This window comes from Penicillium soppii (genome assembly GCF_028829465.1).
Source record: "Penicillium soppii strain IBT 18220 chromosome Unknown utg000010l, whole genome shotgun sequence".
Classification (NCBI taxonomy): domain Eukaryota; kingdom Fungi; phylum Ascomycota; class Eurotiomycetes; order Eurotiales; family Aspergillaceae; genus Penicillium; species Penicillium soppii.
In genome coordinates this window covers 1,221,647-1,240,592 of record NW_026643240.1, presented here as the reverse complement: position 1 = coordinate 1,240,592, position 18,946 = coordinate 1,221,647, and the positions used below count along the sequence as shown (strand labels likewise).

The 18,946-nt window shown below is 47.6% G+C and overlaps 8 protein-coding genes across 8 annotated transcripts; 4 read left to right on the top strand and 4 right to left on the bottom strand.

Annotated features, from left to right (window-relative positions):
* Window positions 1–1,443: 1,443 nt before the first annotated feature.
* On the bottom strand, window positions 1,444–2,051 carry N7529_011134 (GFA family protein; the record flags this gene model as incomplete). The annotated part of the gene is made up of 2 exons (XM_057246660.1): window positions 1,444–1,860; window positions 1,926–2,051. 2 exons carry the CDS (start codon window positions 2,049–2,051, stop codon window positions 1,444–1,446), a joined length of 543 nt encoding a protein of 180 aa, XP_057092009.1.
* A 3,871-nt stretch (window positions 2,052–5,922) lies between these two features.
* N7529_011133 (uncharacterized protein) lies at window positions 5,923–7,097 on the top strand (the record flags this gene model as incomplete). Its single annotated transcript, XM_057246659.1, has 3 exons — window positions 5,923–5,997; window positions 6,073–6,189; window positions 6,288–7,097. 3 exons carry the CDS (start codon window positions 5,923–5,925, stop codon window positions 7,095–7,097), a joined length of 1,002 nt encoding a protein of 333 aa, XP_057092008.1.
* Window positions 7,098–7,211: 114 nt separating this feature from the next.
* N7529_011132 (uncharacterized protein) lies at window positions 7,212–8,795 on the bottom strand (the record flags this gene model as incomplete). The annotated part of the gene is made up of 6 exons (XM_057246658.1): window positions 7,212–7,626; window positions 7,680–7,957; window positions 8,009–8,244; window positions 8,304–8,398; window positions 8,481–8,568; window positions 8,618–8,795. 6 exons carry the CDS (start codon window positions 8,793–8,795, stop codon window positions 7,212–7,214), a joined length of 1,290 nt encoding a protein of 429 aa, XP_057092007.1.
* Window positions 8,796–9,288: 493 nt separating this feature from the next.
* Window positions 9,289–11,083, top strand: N7529_011131 (putative 3-methylcrotonyl-CoA carboxylase, beta subunit (MccB); the record flags this gene model as incomplete). The annotated part of the gene is made up of 2 exons (XM_057246657.1): window positions 9,289–10,733; window positions 10,789–11,083. The coding sequence occupies 2 exons, from the start codon at window positions 9,289–9,291 to the stop codon at window positions 11,081–11,083; spliced, it is 1,740 nt and encodes a 579-aa protein (XP_057092006.1).
* A 467-nt stretch (window positions 11,084–11,550) lies between these two features.
* Window positions 11,551–12,614, bottom strand: N7529_011130 (uncharacterized protein; the record flags this gene model as incomplete). The annotated part of the gene is made up of 7 exons (XM_057246656.1): window positions 11,551–11,971; window positions 12,044–12,053; window positions 12,101–12,129; window positions 12,178–12,200; window positions 12,252–12,331; window positions 12,509–12,540; window positions 12,604–12,614. The coding sequence occupies 7 exons, from the start codon at window positions 12,612–12,614 to the stop codon at window positions 11,551–11,553; spliced, it is 606 nt and encodes a 201-aa protein (XP_057092005.1).
* Window positions 12,615–14,525: 1,911 nt separating this feature from the next.
* N7529_011129 (uncharacterized protein) lies at window positions 14,526–14,822 on the top strand (the record flags this gene model as incomplete). Its single annotated transcript, XM_057246655.1, has 1 exon — window positions 14,526–14,822. One exon carries the CDS (start codon window positions 14,526–14,528, stop codon window positions 14,820–14,822), a length of 297 nt encoding a protein of 98 aa, XP_057092004.1.
* Window positions 14,823–15,696: 874 nt separating this feature from the next.
* On the top strand, window positions 15,697–16,679 carry yop1 (putative membrane biogenesis protein (Yop1); the record flags this gene model as incomplete). The annotated part of the gene is made up of 6 exons (XM_057246654.1): window positions 15,697–15,750; window positions 15,921–16,127; window positions 16,193–16,201; window positions 16,333–16,396; window positions 16,448–16,505; window positions 16,556–16,679. 6 exons carry the CDS (start codon window positions 15,697–15,699, stop codon window positions 16,677–16,679), a joined length of 516 nt encoding a protein of 171 aa, XP_057092003.1.
* Window positions 16,680–17,767: 1,088 nt separating this feature from the next.
* On the bottom strand, window positions 17,768–18,558 carry N7529_011127 (autophagy-related protein 101; the record flags this gene model as incomplete). The annotated part of the gene is made up of 2 exons (XM_057246653.1): window positions 17,768–17,955; window positions 18,018–18,558. Coding segments are annotated over 2 exons (729 nt in total), but the record flags the coding sequence as incomplete, so codon positions are not given.
* Window positions 18,559–18,946: the final 388 nt, after the last annotated feature.

Here is an 18,946-nt window from a genome sequence, read left to right as displayed (position 1 = left end):
TTGGACAGTTGTAGGTGGTGAATTTGGTAGTGAACTTGATAGTGGTGGGGGTGTAGTTCCGGCAATATCATGAACTATAAACCCGGGCATTTCAGGGAGATCATTGTCTACCAACTTCAATTTTTCAAGGCCTTTGTCTGAATTGACAGGCCAAATTCCAGTTTCTCGGAACCCGTGTCGAATTGTCCGCTCGGTTAATGATCGTGTGCGCACATCATGAATACCCGCGAAGAAATTGGCTTTATGTTTCGCATCACCACCCCAAAAGGCAGTCTCGTTGTTGTATTGTTTGTAGTAATGCTTTAAGACCGAGAAAGGTGTATCATCGAGAGGTTGGCAACCATGTGTTGTATGTGGAATAAAGCAGTAAGGAATAATGCGTTTTGTCCAACAAAATTCAATGAAATCATAGGTCAAATGTGAACTATGATTATCCATTAAAAGAAGACGATATTCCCCCTTTTTAATACGCAATGATATAAATTCATCGAACACCTGGAGCCATGCAAAACTAATGATTTCATCAGTCCAGCCATTTGGGGTTGGACAAATTGTGTAGTTGTCTGGTAAATTGGTGTCGATAAACCAACTTTCCATATGGAATTGTCCCTTCACTAAAAACCATGGCGGCATAACCCAACCCGTAGCTGAGACACATTCAATACCGGTAAGCGATTCAGCTTGACCACCGGTACTATTATATGAATTGCCCCGGGCTGAAACAACCTTTTGAGCCTTCCCTTCGCCAATTCAAAACCCGGTTTCGTCGAAATTATATAGATTTCTCGGGCTAATATTGTAGTTTTTGAGCGTAATTTGTAGACGATCGTACCAGGAGACAATATAACCAGGATCTGCGGCCTGAAACCGTGCTTTCTCCATTGGTTTTTGGGTAAGATGCTCAAAGCGTGGTGGTAGGCGAGCGATAAAATCGTAAGCCCAATTCTTTCCAAGCGTGCGAGCGGGGTTATGACGCCGAACAATTTGTAAAGCAGTACCTTGAATTTGGGCTGTAGATGGTGGAGAAAAAGCCTGATCTAAGGTATCAATCCATAGAATTAATGCCTTTTCTTGCTCAGGATGTAGTGCTTTATTGGGTCCGTCACGGTTGTTTCGAGATGTGCGACCGTGGATACGTCCTTTCAAGGTGCCGCGCGAGATGTTGAATTGCTTAGCGGTAGCTGTGATGTTGGGTTTCTTACTAGCATGGTATGCTAATAAGGCATTGGCAATGCGAATCTCCAATTCTGAAGACATGATATAAAGAATTGGGGGTGTAGTGAATGATTAAAGAAGATGGAATTGGTAAATTGGCAATTAGACCCGGGTGGCAATTAGACCCGGGAACCCGGACACCGCCAGGTGGCCGCGTTCGACGACCCGATTATGGCTTGATAGACGATTCGTGCGCACTGGTACTGTAGTCAATTGCAACTCCAACTCCTACTGTACGTGCAGACCATCCTCCACGAACTGCTTAGTCCCTTCCGTAGGAGCCTTCCAGGCCACGCGGTCCTTAGTAAACTGCTCCATCGTGGGTCTCAGTTTAGTCTCATGCAAAGAGAAATCATCCACACTGCCAACGCGCAGAATACTCATGCCCGGGAAAGCCGCACCAACGCGGTACATGAGGGAGCCGCACGTGGAACAGAAGTAGTTGGTCATGGTGTTGTCCTGACCGGGAGTTTTGAAGAAGACAGTGCGCGATTGGCTGTATGTCTTCAAGTTGTCGCGGCCACGCAGATGTTTCAGGTGCGTGTCATAGACCGTGAAGTTGGTCGCGTGCATAGACGCGGTGAGCTTGTGGCAGTCAGAGCAGTTACAGATGAAGGAACCAACGTAGCCGGGTCCATGGGTCGGCTGGAAATTTGGAGCCGCTGTTAGAGTAGCGCAAAATCAAGAGCAGGATTGGAATCGAGACTTACGAATGAGAGTTGCACCGCACCACAAAAGCATGTAGCCGTTGCTTCATCCTCGGTAGACCAGCCATCATCAGCGCCTCCAGCGAGAGGAAAATACGGCTTTGACTTGTCAATAGTGGAAGATACCATGGCTTCGTACTTCTGTGGCTTCGTGAGGATAGTATCAAAGACAATAAGCTTTTCGAATACGCAGAGGGTGAGGAGCCTGCAGCTACAAAGCAGGCTTTATATACTTGTGAGGAAAAAATTCCCGTGTCATGTTTTCCGTCGTATTATGCGTCATTTCCAGCCACTTTTTGATTGAATCCCCGCGCTTGCCGAACAAACGTGCTCGGTAATCGAAGGCTTAGAAATTCAACTCTTGAGACGTAGCTCGTCAGATTCTTCAGTTCCCGTCTGGATTATCTGCAGCCTGTACAATATCCCTATGCTAGGTTCTGAGAAGCACATCCAGTCCACATATTCGTAAGCAACAATATGACAATCTGCGATTCCTTCGGGGAATTTAAAGGCTCGCACGACCACCTTAACTGACCGAGTCGGGACAATTAATAAGCCTCTAATTGCGTAACTACAGTTTGCAAAGATCTCCGACTATTGAGGGCCCGTGGATCCTCGAGGCATTTACAATATAGGCCTTGCGATCGAAATAACGCCGCACTGACACGAGCCCCAGAGGGTTGGTCGTGACGTAATTCATATGATGACAAATCGATATATTTGTTTTCCCCCGAACGCCCGAGTTTCAAAGATAAGGCAGTGCGAAACCTTCCTGACGACAGCAAATCAAAAGGGTCGTCGTGCCTTTATCGAACTAGGCCGTGGTGATGTAGAGGAGCCTCATGTGCAGGTCGATGGACAATGTCATAACAATGGTACTCCCATTACAGCCAGAAGCCTGTGCCATCTGCAATATAGATAGTTCCTGTGGATTGTATCATAGATAAGCTCACGATCTCGGTTCCCCACTTGTGATTGATTGTTAAGATATGCCGTCCGGAGGTTATTTTGAAGGTGGGGGTATAGAGCTGTCAGATTATTGGTTTACAATCGAATACATACAATAGAATACGAAGTAATCTAAGTAAGGAACAATACACGTTCATACACGTCCAACTAACAGGGGTGCTGCTCATTGTCTTTTCTTTTTATCTCTATCCATAGAAGGAATTGATAGCTGTGTTATTGAAGTAGGGTCAATGCCGATCTCTTCCTTGCTAGATGATATTCATCTGTCGGGTGAATTTCCAGAGAGTATCCACTATCTATTTTTAATTTTTTGTCATGTTAAATCTCTATAAATTGCCAGAACCAGGGATAAGAACATACAGAGTTTTTCGCAAGTTCTTATTGGCCAGGCTAGAATAGCATCCGGTATTACTATCACCTACTACAGAGAAAAATTGAGCTGGAGTGACATAATCATTAAAACAGTGAGCAGGATCTGCATCTAGCTATCACCCAGGTCACACAAGCACTGTGGATCATGTTGTAGATCAGTTCGTGCTTCGAAGGGCTAGGTTTAGCGCTATCTTGGTTCGACCACTCGTAATTAAAAGTTTATATACCTTATTCTTAAAAAATTACTTCAGAGGTGGGATAATGAGGTGTTGGATGTATTGAATTTACTAACCAATACAGACCTGGAGGTAATATGTAATCTATGTAAGAAGATACCTGTTCAACTGACAGGTGTACTCCGGAAACCTCCAAATACAGACTGGTGCATCTTGGTATTGGGGCTATAGAATCAGTCAAAGGGTAAAGGTGGTCGCACCAGTATCTGGACGTACTGTATTATTTGACTGCCTGTCGAACGATGTTTTCCCCAACCTTAGAGTGACAGATCTCTGATGCACTCTATGTTGCCAAGCACTAATCCACTCGCAGTACACCTCCTCAAATGGAGAGTCATTGATGCAGTCGAATAATTCCCTTATCTCGTCGCCATCTCCCATCATCGCCCAGAGATCCAAAAGCCCATGTCCAACATCTCATCCACAATCGGAAATGTCTCAAGAATCTTCATATATCGTAGTTCCTCGTTGAACTTCTTTGGCCCTTCATTCCTAAGGTCCTCGGCTGATATACCTTTCGGTGTTTGCAGGGATTCTTCATCGATGACAATGTAGATTCCAGATTGTTAAATCGTTCACGCTTACCTTGGGTGTCCACTCACGCCTCAAACTGAGCGCGAATTGTCTCGAGAGATGCCCGGTTGAATTCCGCGGGATGTTGCATGATGGTCGACCACTTCTTTGGCATAATCTCTAGGATTTTGGTTGCACTCTTCTAAAAGGAGGATTTTTACGATAGAAGCAGACCAGGAAAAGCGGTCTGTCTGTATCTGTCTGTCTGTGGAAAAGCTGTGGAAGTAGAGAAATAAGCAGAGAGGGAGGGAGAGAATGGAGACAGTGGAGACGGTGGCGAGCAAAAAAATGAAGCAGCGGGCACTTCAATGTTGAGGGTATCAAGTGACACATGACTGAGACTCTGGCTTTCAACAATGCATCCATGGATGTGCCACCAAGACCATTATAAAGAGCCCAAGAGAGAATATGAAAACAAACGCCTCTATGAAAAAGGGAAAAAGAAGTTTGTATTATAGGACTATAGCAACGAGGTAGATACAGCACTCTCTGGTAGTTTCAAGCTGTCTCTCTCTCACCGGCTGTCTTGAGGTTGATCTAATTCTAGCCTCTGAGCTGCCTATGATGGTCACAAATTATATCTCCCTTTCACTTCTTCCCTCACCCCAAAAGGTCTGATCCACCCTTTGACCACATTTTCGCCCATTGCAGCCAGACTTGGCGCTGCCATTACTTGTTGACGTTCCCGCTCGGTTGTATTCTCTGCACTTGATGCCGCATAACAGACTAAAAGAGCTTCTAGAAGAGCTGAGTCCCGCTTAGCCGCGGCTCGGATGAGGGGAGTATCGTGGTCAGGGGAATAGTCAAGATCATCCTCAGTAAGTTGATACATAACATGAAAAGAGAATTAGGAACGAAGGATACTGCGAGCCCGTTCTCATGCTGGTTTGTCTTGTTTTTTTTCGTTTTTCGTTTTTTCATCACGATATTGAAGTAATTAACCGGGAGGAACCAATGGGAGGATGGGGAGGAAGATGGGAACCTTCTTGAGGGAAATGTGGGGGTGACTAAATGTCCCAAGTTCGCTTATAATAGCAGAGGCACACTGGTGTCCAGCACCTCATTCTCTCTTCCCTTCTTCATGTCAATGAGACATCAGGCGGTAAACTCCCTCATGTCCCTCACTTTGACAACAAGGCCAAGGTTGAGCAGTACATCCGATCGTTTAGAGTCCTCGCCACATTTATCCTTCCGGGCTATCTCATGATAAACTACACTATTTTCGGCATGATACGCAAGGATGACGAGGGCATCTATACTCTAGCATAACCCGTGGGCAAAGACACTCAATTTCCACAAATTGACATTTCCAGTGACATGGGTACGGCTTCGAACTTCCATACGTCTTTTTTTCAGTTATAGGCGTCTCACACCCCGAGTTCCATCTTCTAGGCGATATCTGTGGTTGAGATTGACTACATATGTATGGAGTAGACATAACCCATTTAGGAAAAAGACTATAAATTAGAACCAGTGCTTTATAGATAGTCTTAGTTAATTGTCCTCTATTCGAAGTTTTTAGAATCTAACAGAACTTTTTCTTAATAATACCCTAAATAAACTTGATGGTCAGATAGCTACAAATATTTTGTGTACGAAGTATATAGTTCACTTCAATAAAATCCAGATTCTAGGATGACAGCATTGTTTGCTATATATGTGGGTATGCTATCGGGCTAAATAGCTCACAATTATTCATTGAGTCCATTTCCTCTTCCCTCTCTGTATATAGAAGATCAAAAATTAAACTTAAAATATTCATCCTTTCCAAGTAACAAGCCTTCCTGGGCTTGGAAAAAATTACCATTTTCTGGTGCTCCACTATATATGTAGAGGCTTATGTTATCAGGATGGCAACCTTGGAATCTTCAATGCACGATCAGCCCGATCTTCACTCTGCAACGTCAGCTGCGCATCTTTGCACTGTACATACTTATTGCTTTCACTTTCGTTTTCAAGACTCGTCGCTCTTTCGATAATAAAATACCCTCACTACCCAGTCTCGAACACATTCGTTTTTTTTCGCCTCAAGTCTCCACTCCAACATGTCCGACGACGAGGAATACTATGAGTACGAGGAGGACTTCATGTACGAGGACTTAGTCCCCGACATGGTCGTAAGTGCAGACTCCAATACAATGCGTCGGGTGTCCACGGACATTTCCGCATGAGCAAATCCAATCACCCAGACACTAAACCCCAACCAATTTTTTAGGACGACCTCGCCGCCTCCTCATACTACGAAGCCGCACTATACGAAGACCCATCAATCGATGTCGAAGAATACTTCAGTGACTGGGACTACTATTCGGATGATTACTACGACGACGATTGCACAGCCGAACAAAGCGCCGAAAGAAAGAAACGGACCGAAATTGCAGCCCGCGCAAAACGACGAACAAAGGGCTCCGCACTCAAGCCTACGACCACAATCCCCACAAAATCCCCCCTCTACCCCGACCTAACCTCCTTCCAGGGCGTGGTGTGGAAAACGCCCGCCCTCGATCGAGACCAGGATGTCGCGGTCCTCTATGAGCCGCACACGGGCGAGAAAGTCGCGCTGCTGGAAAACTGGCGAGAGGTCTTTAAGTTTTCCCAGCCGGCGCTGGATAAGTCGCGGCTGAAGAAGCGGCGGGTGGATGAGTTGAGGACCCTTGATGAGGCGGATAATGAGATGTCTGGGGAAGACGAGGATGAGGATGAGGATGCGCACGATAGTCTGGATGAAATGTCTGATGGTGATTCGATGGATGGCGATGATTCGGGCTCGAGTGTGGATACTGGTGATGTTTCGAATACAACGCCGGACGCGGAGCCGGTCTCTGTGAGGACGAAATTTGCGTCCCCGCCCATGGTTGTGATTCCTTTCACACGGGGGCGCAAGCGGAAGGTTGCGCAGAAGGATGATCTTGCTGAGGATACGGCACCTTCCGCGAAGAGAGTTGAGTCGCGGAAGGGTGGTGGTAGTAGGGGTAGTTCTGCTGCGCCGGTGCCGGTGCGTAGGTCGGCTAGACAGAAGAAATAGCTTTTATGCTGGTGTTGAATATAGGATTACGCATGCTCTAAAACGATTGAAATGAAACAAAATGCATCTACTCTCAGAGACAAAAAAATATATGAAGTCATTTTATGATTTAGACTAGGCGAACTCCTTGTTGAAGGCGCGGCCAATGACCATCCTACGGATTTCGCTAGTACCAGCACCGATTTCATACAGCTTCGCATCTCGGAGCAAGCGACCAGCTGGAATCTCGTTGATGTATCCACTGCCGCCCATCAGTTGAATAGCGTCGAGGGTGCACTCGGTGGCGCGTTCAGCGGCATAGAGAATGGCGCCGGCGCAGTCCTGAGTGCGGACAGTCATTTCACCAGATGCCACGGCGGCGTTGTCAACCTGCCGAGCCGTGGCATACGTGTAGGCGCGTGAGGCAGCCAACTTGGTATACATATCCGCAAGCTTGCCTTGGATCAATTGGTTGTGGGCGATTGGAGTGCCAAATTGCTTGCGGACGTGGGTATAAGGAAGAACTAGGTCAAGTGCGGCTTGCATGATTCTGAAAATTGTTAGACTGACGTATATTGCGGGTCTCGGGATGGGATGGCATACCCTAGTGGTCCTGCACTCAGGACAAGTCGCTCCAAGTCCAAACCTTCCATCAAGACACGAACACCGCGGTTCACCTCTCCCAAAAGGTTCTCCTTGGGAACGAACACATCTTCAAAGATGAGTTCGCCTGTGTTCGAACCGCGCATACCGAGCTTGTCTAGCTTGCGAGCACATGAGAAGCCCTTGAACGACTTTTCGACGATGAACGCAGTGATTCCCTTGGAGCCCAATTCTGGCTCTGTCTTGGCGTAAACGACAATGTAGTCGGCATCGGGGCCCTTGAAAGATATCAGTTGGTGTTTTAAGGCTTTGTATGTCGAAGGACTCACGTTGGTAATCCACATTTTGGTTCCGTTCAAGAGCCAGCCTCCATCCACTTCTTTTGCTGTCGTCTTCATGCTAACGACGTCGGAGCCTGCTGAATGTTCCGACATTGCTAGTGCACCGACCTTCTCACCTGAGAGTAGACCTGGAAGAATGCGCGCTTTTTGTTCTGTCGAGCCATTGAGAGACAGCTGGTTCACGCAGAGCTGGGAGTGGGCGGCATAGGAAAGACCAATGCTTCCTTTTTACGATAATGTTAGCTCAAAACCCCAAAAATGAATAAAAACGATCAAAGCCCACCTGATGCGCGGCTAATCTCTTCCATCACAACACAGTGCGCTTGGTAGCCCATTCCCAAGCCGCCATATTCCTCGTTTGCTGTGACACCAAGGAAACTTAATATGTGTCAGTTAGTATGGCTGGAAATGCCTCACTCCTCAAGGAATAGGGCCAATAAGCAATTGAGAAATTTCATACCCAGCATCGCCCATTTTCTGCCACATCTCCGCCGGGAACTCATTGAGCTCATCTGTCCGTTGAGCAACCTCGGCTGAGATCTCTCGCCCTGTAACAAGGTCAGCATGGCGAATTGAGACGTAGGAGGTGTGATATACTTGTGAAATCTTGTACACGCTCTCGGAGCTCTACTAGATCATCCTCTGATGGCGGAACGAAGCCCGCGGGGTGTTTCGTTGAAATTGAGCGGAAGCATGGGTTGAGTGCGGGGATACGGTTGCGTCTCAATGCGCGCGTGGATGTGCGCAGTAGAGATGGGAGAGTTAGGGAGGCCATGGTGACGGGTATGTGTATGTGAGGGTAAATGGCAAGAACTGGGGTCAGGGACAAGGTGGATCTTTAAATAACAATGTTCTCGTGCAGGAGCGGCAGTCCTCGGCGATCAATCAAGGTCCGACAATACCACGCTATACACTGCGAACTTCGTTCTTCTCGATTTGTTTTTCTTTTAATTTAGAGGTGAATGCATAGGCTAACAGTTATTCTGTATAACAAGCTTACCTCCCAATGCCATTTCCAATTGATCTTTGCGTTCTGATTATTCGAGTGTTTGGATTATTGTCATGACGAAGGGCGGGTAGAAGCGGTAATCGTCGCATCTCCGCATCTGGGGAAACTCCAGCTTTCGACTTCATAAAGTCTCCCTGTACATCCCTCATTTAACACAATACTTGATTTTCCAATTTGGCATGGCCACAGTGCATCTATAATCACTTCTTCAGTCAAGACTATCTTCATCTCACAAGCCCTACTCCACAATCTCCCCGCAATGCGCGCCCCTTCCCCGCTCGTCCTTCGGGCCTGGGGATCACGGCTCGGTCCACGCAAGTATCTTCCACTAGGCCATTCAAAAATTATTACTCGGCCAGCATATAGAACAATAGCAAGCTACACAAATCCTCACCATGCCTCTGCACTCTCCGTTCTCCCCACGGCTGTGGACACCTCCTCGCCAGAGTACCAAGAAAACAGTCAACAAATGCAAGAGCTTCTGGATCGCATGAATGGCCTCCACACAAAGATTGCTCGAGGAGGAAACGACAAAGCACGGGAAAAGCACATCGCCCGTGGCAAAATGCTCCCTCGAGACCGCATCTCCGCCCTAATTGACCCAGGCACTTCCTTCTTGGAGCTATCGGCACTAGCAGGACATGGTGTCTACGATGAGGATGTCCCAGCCGGTGGAATTATTACCGGCATTGGCATGGTGGAGGGTGTCAACTGCATGATCGTCGCAAACGACAGCACCGTCAAGGGCGGCACCTATTATCCCATTACTGTAAAGAAGCACCTCCGTGCACAGGCAATCGCCCAGGAAAACCGCCTACCCTGCATCTACCTCGTGGACTCTGGTGGTGCAAATTTGCCTCACCAGGCAGATGTGTTCCCTGATCGCGATCACTTTGGCCGGATCTTCTTCAACCAGGCCCGCATGAGCTCTCTTGGTATTCCACAGCTCTCTGTCGTCATGGGTCCCTGTACGGCGGGCGGTGCGTACGTACCCGCCATGAGTGATGAGACCATCATCGTTGAGAACCAAGGTACCATTTTCCTGGCTGGTCCACCCCTTGTCAAGGCAGCTACGGGCGAGGAGGTTTCCGCCGAGGACCTGGGTGGCGGTCAATTGCATTCGAGTATCTCCGGTGTCACAGATTACTTGGCTGTTGACGATGCCCACGCTCTTGTACTTGCCCGCCGCTCCGTCGCCAACCTCAACTACCCTCCCACCACGACTCCACTTCAACTGGAGAACGGGAAGGGAGATTCTCTCGTTGTCAAGGAGCCTCTGTACGACCCCAACGAGCTAAACGGCATCGTTGGTACGAACCTGCGCCGCCAGATTCCCGTGCACGAGGTCATTGCACGGATTGTCGACGGGAGCGAGTTCGCAGAATTCAAGCGTGACTATGGTTCCACGCTGGTAACGGGCTTTGCGCGCATCCATGGTCACCGTGTTGGCATCGTTGCTAACAATGGAATCTTGTTCTCAGAGTCCTCGCTCAAGGGTGCACACTTCATCGAGCTCTGTGCTCAACGGCGCATTCCTCTTGTTTTCCTGCAGAACATCTCTGGATTCATGGTTGGAGCTGATGCAGAGAAGGGCGGCATTGCGAAGAATGGCGCTAAGCTTGTGACGGCTGTTGCATGTGCCGATGTTCCTAAATTTACTGTTGTGTTTGGATCTAGTGCCGGTGCAGGCAACTATGGAATGTGGTAAGTTTCGTTGCAAAATGTCACACTATCTATGGTGAGCTAATTGGTCTATTAGTGGTCGTGCTTATTCGCCTCGTCTTCTCTTCATGTGGCCTAACGCTAAGATCGGTGTCATGGGCTCTGAGCAACTCTCTGCTGTCATGGAAGCAGTCGGCCGATCTGCCGATCCGGCATTAAAGGATCGTATTGATCGTGAATCAGAAGCCACTTTTTCCTCGGCCCGTTTGTGGGACGATGGTGTTATCCCGCCCTCCCAGACGAGAAAGATGCTCGGGTTGGGCCTGACCGCTGCGCTGAGCGGCAAGTCGGAGCCAGATGTGCAGACCAGGTTCGGTGTATTCCGCATGTGAGCCAGAAAAAACATATACCATAAATCTAAGAGGCGTTACGAAACCAAATGAAAGTACGGTTCAATATTCTTCAAAACACACGGAATTGCACAGATTAAAAATGGAAATATGCACGAGCCCAGCAAGCATAACAATCCAAATGAAAGAAAAGCACTTTTAACCATTTCGTAAAGGTATTTTTTTGGAGTCCAGATCAACCAGAACTCAAGTATGCCGGATAAAAAAGGCGGTTGACACCAAGGGTGTACAGCCCAAAAAAAGAAGATGATACATGATCTGTAGCAGCGAAGCAGGATTCTATGAAGAGGAGACATATTGAGAATAAACATCAGTCATATATGACGTGTCGAGAAGCATAGCAGCGGAGACAGGGACATAGGTAGCAGGTGGGGGGGTCGTATCGCGTGATGATGAAACAAGCAAAAGTCCCTCCCAAACGGAGGAGACTCTCATCTAACCCATTCAATTCAGAGAATGACACACGGGCCGCGCTTCCGCGGCCGACGATGGTCTCTCTTCCGATCATGGCGGTTGGGCCCTTCTCGCTTGCGATTGGGATCGCTGCTGCTCCTTGATCCTTCGGAGTCTTTGCGGATGATTTGTCGGCAGAGGTCGATGAAGACTTCGTTCACGTTTGCGCGCCGCCGCGCGGATGTCTCGTAGTACGGTGCGTTGCCCCAGTTCTGGGATAGCCCGAATGCGCGAGCGCGTGGTACGGCGCGGTCTTCTTCTAGGTCGGATTTGTTGCCGACTATCACGATCGGGACGTTTTCGTCGTCTTTGATGCGCATGATTTGTTCGCGGAGCTCGGAGAGTTCGTTCAGTGAGGACATGCTTGTGATTGAGAAGACCAGGAGGAAACCTTGGCCTTGTTTCATGTAGAGCTCTCTGTGGGTGTGGTTAGTTTGGGGTGTGTCTCAATGTAGGTCTGTTAGATGGATCGTGGGAGACTGGATTTACCTCATTGCCGCTGATGATCTGTTAGCTTTGATCTCACGAGGTAGTACTGGTACTTACTGAATTGTTCCGTGCCTGCGGTATCAAGACTGCGGACGTTTAGCATCATGACATATCCAAACCACCGACACACTCACATTTCCAGTATACATTGTCGGCCCTGTCAATCCGGTTAACGTCGAACATTCCCAGCTAAGTGTAGACAACTTACGTCTACCTCGATTTGTTTCCTGTATGAATCCTCGATCGTCGGGTCGTAACTTTCGATCCAAACATTTTGAACAAATTGTGCTAGAGGTTGAGAAGTGATTAGCTTTGGAGCTCAGTGCCGAGGTCCAGAACGTGATGAACGTGTGCAACGAACCTGTTAAACAACTCTTTCCAACACCACCTGTTATCGCGCATAGGAATTCTTGTGATCAGCCGATGCCCCATGTAAACATTTCAGGACCCAAGGCCGACTCCTACCAGCTCCCAGAACAACAATATGGTATTCGCGTCTAAATCACAAGAAAATGATTAATATCAGGCATTGGGCATCAATCTAGGTTCCCATGACTCACTGAGGCCGCATTGAGAAGATATGTGTGCGTGTTGTTTAGTTGTGACTCGGAATCGAAAGAGCAATTGTCGAGGACAATGTCGAGTATCTGGTGATCGTCCCACGTGGTAAAGGCGATCTCAAAATTGCCGAAGAAATGCTGAGACAGAAAATCCTATAAAGCACGTCGAGTGGTATATATCGAGCTTGGAGAAGCAAAGGAGAGTCGAATCGGTTACATCGGTCAATGGCCCGCCTTTTATGCACGGATAACCCGATTAATGATTCGAGGGTCCACCGAGGGTTGTAGGGGACTCTGAGGCTCACAAATAATGGAGTGAAGAGTCTGCGGGCCCGAACAAGCTTAGGCGTTTCTGCATGGGATTTTTGTGGAGGAGAGAGGAGAATCGTCTGATAACGGAATATCTGTTGTTAGCCTCCCTTTTCCAAACTCTCGCAGTTTTTACCTAACCTATTGGGGTGTTTTTTTCTCCCCAATCACATCATTTCTTATCCTTTGAAGCGGTGAGTCCTTGCACTAAATCCTGCACTTCGGAAATGCCGTTTCTTCTTCAATTGCCAGCAAACATTGGCCCCTGTGTACACATGCCGGATCACGTGATATACAAATCACGTGGAGATGGACAAGTATAACGCAATCCACTTTGGCTCCTTCATATCTCTTCTGTATTGTCTAAGATATTCGGAAATAAATTCACTTCCATGTCACATTCAATACAAGGTAAGTGATTGGTCAACATATACTTAGGTATAAACGAAGAATAGATGCATCAAAACTGGAGAACGGACCGAGTCCTGCAGGGGTGACAGGCCCACAAGGAACTCTTCCCGGTTTCATAATGAAATTTCAATGGGGAATTTGTATTGCTTTGAAAAAGTAACATCCTTCATATTAGATTATATGTATACAATATGAAATTACTAGGAATAAACAGGTTTTCCCTTCAAGTTTGAAGCCGCGTACGTCATGTATACCTTGACTTTGAGCCCAAACAACAAAGTTTGTTCATTTCATTTAAGGCTGGTTTCATGATGTGGTTGTACTCGTGGACAGAGTGCTTACATTGTTTGGTGGGGTAGGAGGGTCCAAATGAGTTTTTAATAGCTCACAGTCTGTGACATCTACCTTGAATATCGAAATTGTATGATAAATATAGTGAAATGAGCGCCTATGAATATCCTATGATCCACACTTGACTGCCCGACGTGAAATCTCCGACTTTGTTTCTTTTTTTTAGTTGTAAAATTGCCCGTTAACTCCAAACCTTGTTGGCAAGAAAAGTATCAGATATAATGATGCACCCGTCGAGAAAAAGACCTGAATCCACCTCGGTCATTCAGATCCCGGCCAAAGACTCGCTTGGCAAGCTTAGTCGCTCCATGTGTTCGCCCCTATGGTTTGACTCAAGATGATAGTCTCAGACAAGAATCCCAAATTGCCTATGATTGGGGCTTTGTTGCATATGAGAAACGACTAGCTGGTAGTTGAACAACAGTAGGAAGGATATCCTCGGTCTTCCTTTGTCTCTGTGTGTCACAGGTCTTTCCCTCGACGTTCTACTGGATATATCAATGGTATACATCAAAAGTAATATATCCTCCATGGGCTAGTATACCTCCCCATGCTCATCAACTGAGCGCTATGCCCGAAAACATTGATATCAAATTGTTCTTGCTTGCTTCGATTTTCTGTTTGACATGTGACAAGGTACGCTCATAGAATGGCTAATTGTCCAAACTTTCGAAATACGTTGTATACATCCATGGACAGCAGCACTTGGGGCCAAAAAATAGATGACTAGGACGCCTATACCTCCAGGTTGGAGCCTTGAGTTCCTGGAGACCCTCAAAAGTACCCCTCCCAACCTCCATATGCGGTCCATCTTTGCTTCCCTGGTCTACTTCCCATGCTTCTTGTCCATCATGGCTGAAGGTCTTACCCGGTACCAGACCGCGCCTCCAAACAACGCCATTGTAGTCCACAACAGACAATCTCTCAACGATCTGGTCAAGGTCTACCCGGAAACAATTCTCCACAGCGAGAATGGAGGGTACTACCTCAAGAACATGGACGAAGAGGTCATTGCTGTCGCCGGCGATGACCTATGCGAGGAGCTGGACGGCGCCCTTGCTAGCATTGATGCCATGGTTTCTGACGATGAAGATGAAGATAATTGTCTTCGTGCGGCACATCTTACGAAGAGTGAGGATCTCGCCTGATCAACTCTCACTCTCGGCGTAAATACCGCAGTCACCCCGTTCCCTCAACGCCACCTGTCTGAGCTACACGATCCTGCAAACGCTGTGTCTACAGTGTTATGATGATTGGGTATTCAAGATGATATCCGGGAAGCTTTGCGAAGATGCAGGAATGTGCCTGGCACACTGGAGTCGAAGAAGAAGAGGACATAACCAAAGAGGCTGCCTTGATAGATCGATATTGATTTTTAGGCATGTGATATGTGATCGACAGACAAGGACTAAGAGATTATAGAGTTTACCCTGTAATGAAGAATCAATCCGAAGAGATGTCACTTGACGGCGCTTTACAAAAGTAGGAGAAAGCCCTGGGACTCATGTCTGTCTGCCCGCGTTTCATCTGGATAGATGCACTAAATGCCATCATCCATATTATTACGTTCTACAATATTATAGTCACCAATTCTCAAAATCTTAAACCAATGAATACTAGCGTGTTTTACTTACAAGCGGCGTATAGATGAGGCCATAGCGGTGATAAGACCTTCGAACAGGTACCAGTCTTCGCAAGATGGATTTATCATAGAGGATTTAGAGTCAAAAAATCGTTGTTTGCTGCATGAAATCGTAGATACCACCATTGTAGGTACGTGCGAACTACAACCAATGAAAAAGGTTGGGGATTTGAAATATATGTGGACCTAGTTATAATGTAGCTACATGTAAGTGAACTTGAAACCAACATGGTTTTGCCGAATACGTCATGTAGCCACGTGACTCGACTAGCCTCTGGTCTCAGCTTGCCAGCTCGACCGGTTGCCATTCTCATCCCTCGCTCCATTGTCATCCAAAAAGCTCTTTGACTTGATCTTTCGAATAACCTAAATAAGCAAAAATGGCCTCTTTCCAGGACCGTGCCCAGCACAGCATAGCTCAGCTCGACAAGGAGGTACGTTTCCATTGTGTGTTTCGCTGGGGCCTCAGGTCTAGCCCTCGCTACAATGCCCCCGTCAGCGAGCGCAGCAGTGATCGCGATCGCATTATTTGATTTTGATTCCAGAGCGAATCTCATATGTGATCAACTGTTTTACGTGGAAGCTAATATTTGTACCTTTGCAGCTCTCCAAGTACCCTGTCCTCGCCAACCTTGAGCGTCAGACCAACGTCCCCAAGGTCTATGTCATCCTTGGCCTCGTCGGAATCTACTTCTTCCTGGTGTTCTTCAACATTGCCGGAGAGTTCCTTGTCAACTTTGCCGGTTTCCTCCTCCCCGGTTACTACTCTCTCCAGGCTCTCTTCACCTCCAATACTCAGGATGATACCCAGGTAAGAATTTTGCTGATACCCCTCCCAGGCTCCGTGCGCAGTTCGCTAACTTTCATTTCTCATAGTGGCTCACCGTATGTTCCCATGATTCAACCACACATCCTGTCGCAATCTTGCGGATATATGAGATCACCGGCGCATCCGGTCTTATCATATACCCACGTGACACTGTCCACACGAATGATGCTAACATATCACTTGATAGTACTGGGTTGTCTTCTCTTTCCTGACTGTCCTTGAGAGCGCCATCAGCGCCGCCTACTGGTTCCGTGAGTGGTCATGAGTCCAGAACACGCAGTTTCTTGCTAACACACTCGCAGCCTTCTACTACATCTTCAAGTTCGTCTTGATCCTGTGGATGGCTCTTCCCCAGACCAAGTAAGTCATTCAATATCTCATCGAGAGTCAAGTGACTGACCAGTTCCCAGCGGTGCCCAAGTTGTCTTCCACTCTTTCCTCCAGCCCGTGGTCGGCCGTTTCTTCTCCACCTCCGGCACCTCCTCCAACCTCCGTGCCCAGGCCGAGGCTGCCAGCAAGCCCCACTCCACTTAAATGGATTTGGTCTCCCCAAGCACAGAATCGCATCGACAATTAAACTCCGCGGAACCCTACTTGGATCTGGGTCGCGGACGAGATTCTTACTGCCCTGCAGGGCACAGCGCGAAGTGAAGTTGTGGCTCAAAGCTTCGTCGTTTGATTAAATAGGAGCGCACACAGTAGCTGAATGAGATAGAGAGGGCCCGAGATATGTTGAGACGAGTCCGGGGTTGGATATTTGCTGAAAACGACGTTGTTTATCTTGGTTCTTGCCTTTGTCCTACCCAAGTGGTATAGTTTGGTCCGTACTTTGATTAATGAATGGAGGATGAATTCACGTTTTATTAGACTTATATAGTTATGTATTCCCTTGAGATTCAGCAACTCCATCGCTGATCCAGGTCAGTTCTCTGCACTGCCCTGGCTAGTTAGTGTATTTTATCAAAAGGACCTATTTGCGCTTTCTCATCTCATAGTACCTGTCGATATATGGACTGCGATTTCCACATGTGTCTGTATGTGCTGCTTGCTGTTTCTACATGGGTTGATTCGACAGTCTTCTAGATTTTGACTGTTCTTGTTGACAGATTGCACGAGGCCATAGGGTATTATTGGCCCAGCAAGCTCATTTTCTGACATTGTGCAGGTTCTATGCAGGTAGACATGCAGGGTGTTTTTTCTACAAACAGCGCGCATTGGATACCAGTCTAGTATTGGGGAGTCGTATTTTATGCTTTTTTTTGGTATTCAGGCCTCTGCCTCATTGCTATGCAGAGGGGTGCGAGGAAAAGTCTTCATGTAATAAAGGGAATATGCGCCAACCAGATATCGGGCATTATAAAAGAACCACCCAGCCATCTCAAACCGATCATTCTTCCAAACGCCTGCCCACCGAAAACTCCATATGGTCATCGCATCAACACGTCAGATTCTGATTCTGAGTGACTGTTTTGTAATATTTGATGGATTCGTAAGTCATATCATCATTTGCTTGTACTCTTCATCTTCGAACGAAGAGAGTGTCCAGTTGGTTGAACAACAGACTGCCCGGGAGATATCGATATTGATTCGCATGATATCCCCAAAGCTCGTATCTCCGTGGGTCAGTAGAGCCCCATACGGTTTCCCCATCCGTCAGCACGAGGGTTGACGACAATGCGATAAGGGAACGGATTGGAATCACTCGTAGTGATGGGCGGGATATGGTCTTTGTCCCGGTTGACCACGCTCAGAATTTTCAAAGCCGCTTTCTGCAGCATATTACCCATAGCCTTGCGCACCTTGGCTCGTTCTGTAGTGAGATTAGGATTAGTATAGGGCGCAAGAACGCCTAGAACCCAGCCGTATACATACCGGACTCGGTGCGCGGTGTCGCGATCGTCACATCCAGCGTCCAAATCTCCCAGCAAACTTCTTCCTCGCCCTTCCCCGTGAGTCCGCCAAACCAGTGGCCCGAGCGCCGTCGCTTCTTCTCGTAGAACTCGACTGCGATCCGCCCTCGCACGCCGCCGCCCCCGCCGATCGGGCCGTCTTGCCCACCGGCTGCGGAGGAAAGATGCTGCCGGACTAACGCCGATACGCGCGCATCAATCAGAGTCTCTAGGTCTGCGTCATTGATTGCGGGAAGTGTAAAGTCCAACACGTCGAATGTGACTGGGCGGATGGAGGGGAAGTAACGGTGGAAGAAGATAAGATTGAGGACACCTATGAGATTTTGTTTAGACGAAACTTCTTGCGACCTTTCCTCGACCGAGCTTAACTGACCTTTGAGCACGTCTCGCACATGGGTGGTGTCTGCGAAGATCTCCAGGAAGTACTCCGGGGGGGGTTTTGCGGGGCTCCATCCCCGCGATGACGCAGTGCGCAACCAAGCCGGGTTGGGGTTTCGCAAGTAGGCTGCTGGCCTTAGTTGGAAGAGGTGGTATTGTTATAGGGTAGCAAAAAGCTAAAAGAGTTGCATGGATGGGATGGTAGGTTGGCCGGTGGATGAGGTGTTATGAGGGGGGGCGGCCTGTATCGGCCCTGGGGGCAAAGCTTATCACTTCCGAAAGTTGATTATGGAATGAGGTAAAACCCATATGTAAAATAGGTAGTATGTAGCCATGAGTTTGAGAACTTGAGGATCTCGACTAAAATAATTCAGGAGTAAAAAGAAAAGAGGTAGAAAATTTCAAATATCCATAAGATTTGCGGGTTGTGGTTGTTGCGGGACGGCCACGCCGAATCCGGGGGAGCTCCAATATGAACAAAGTGGGAGTGTGTTGAATTGTAAATTAGTAGCG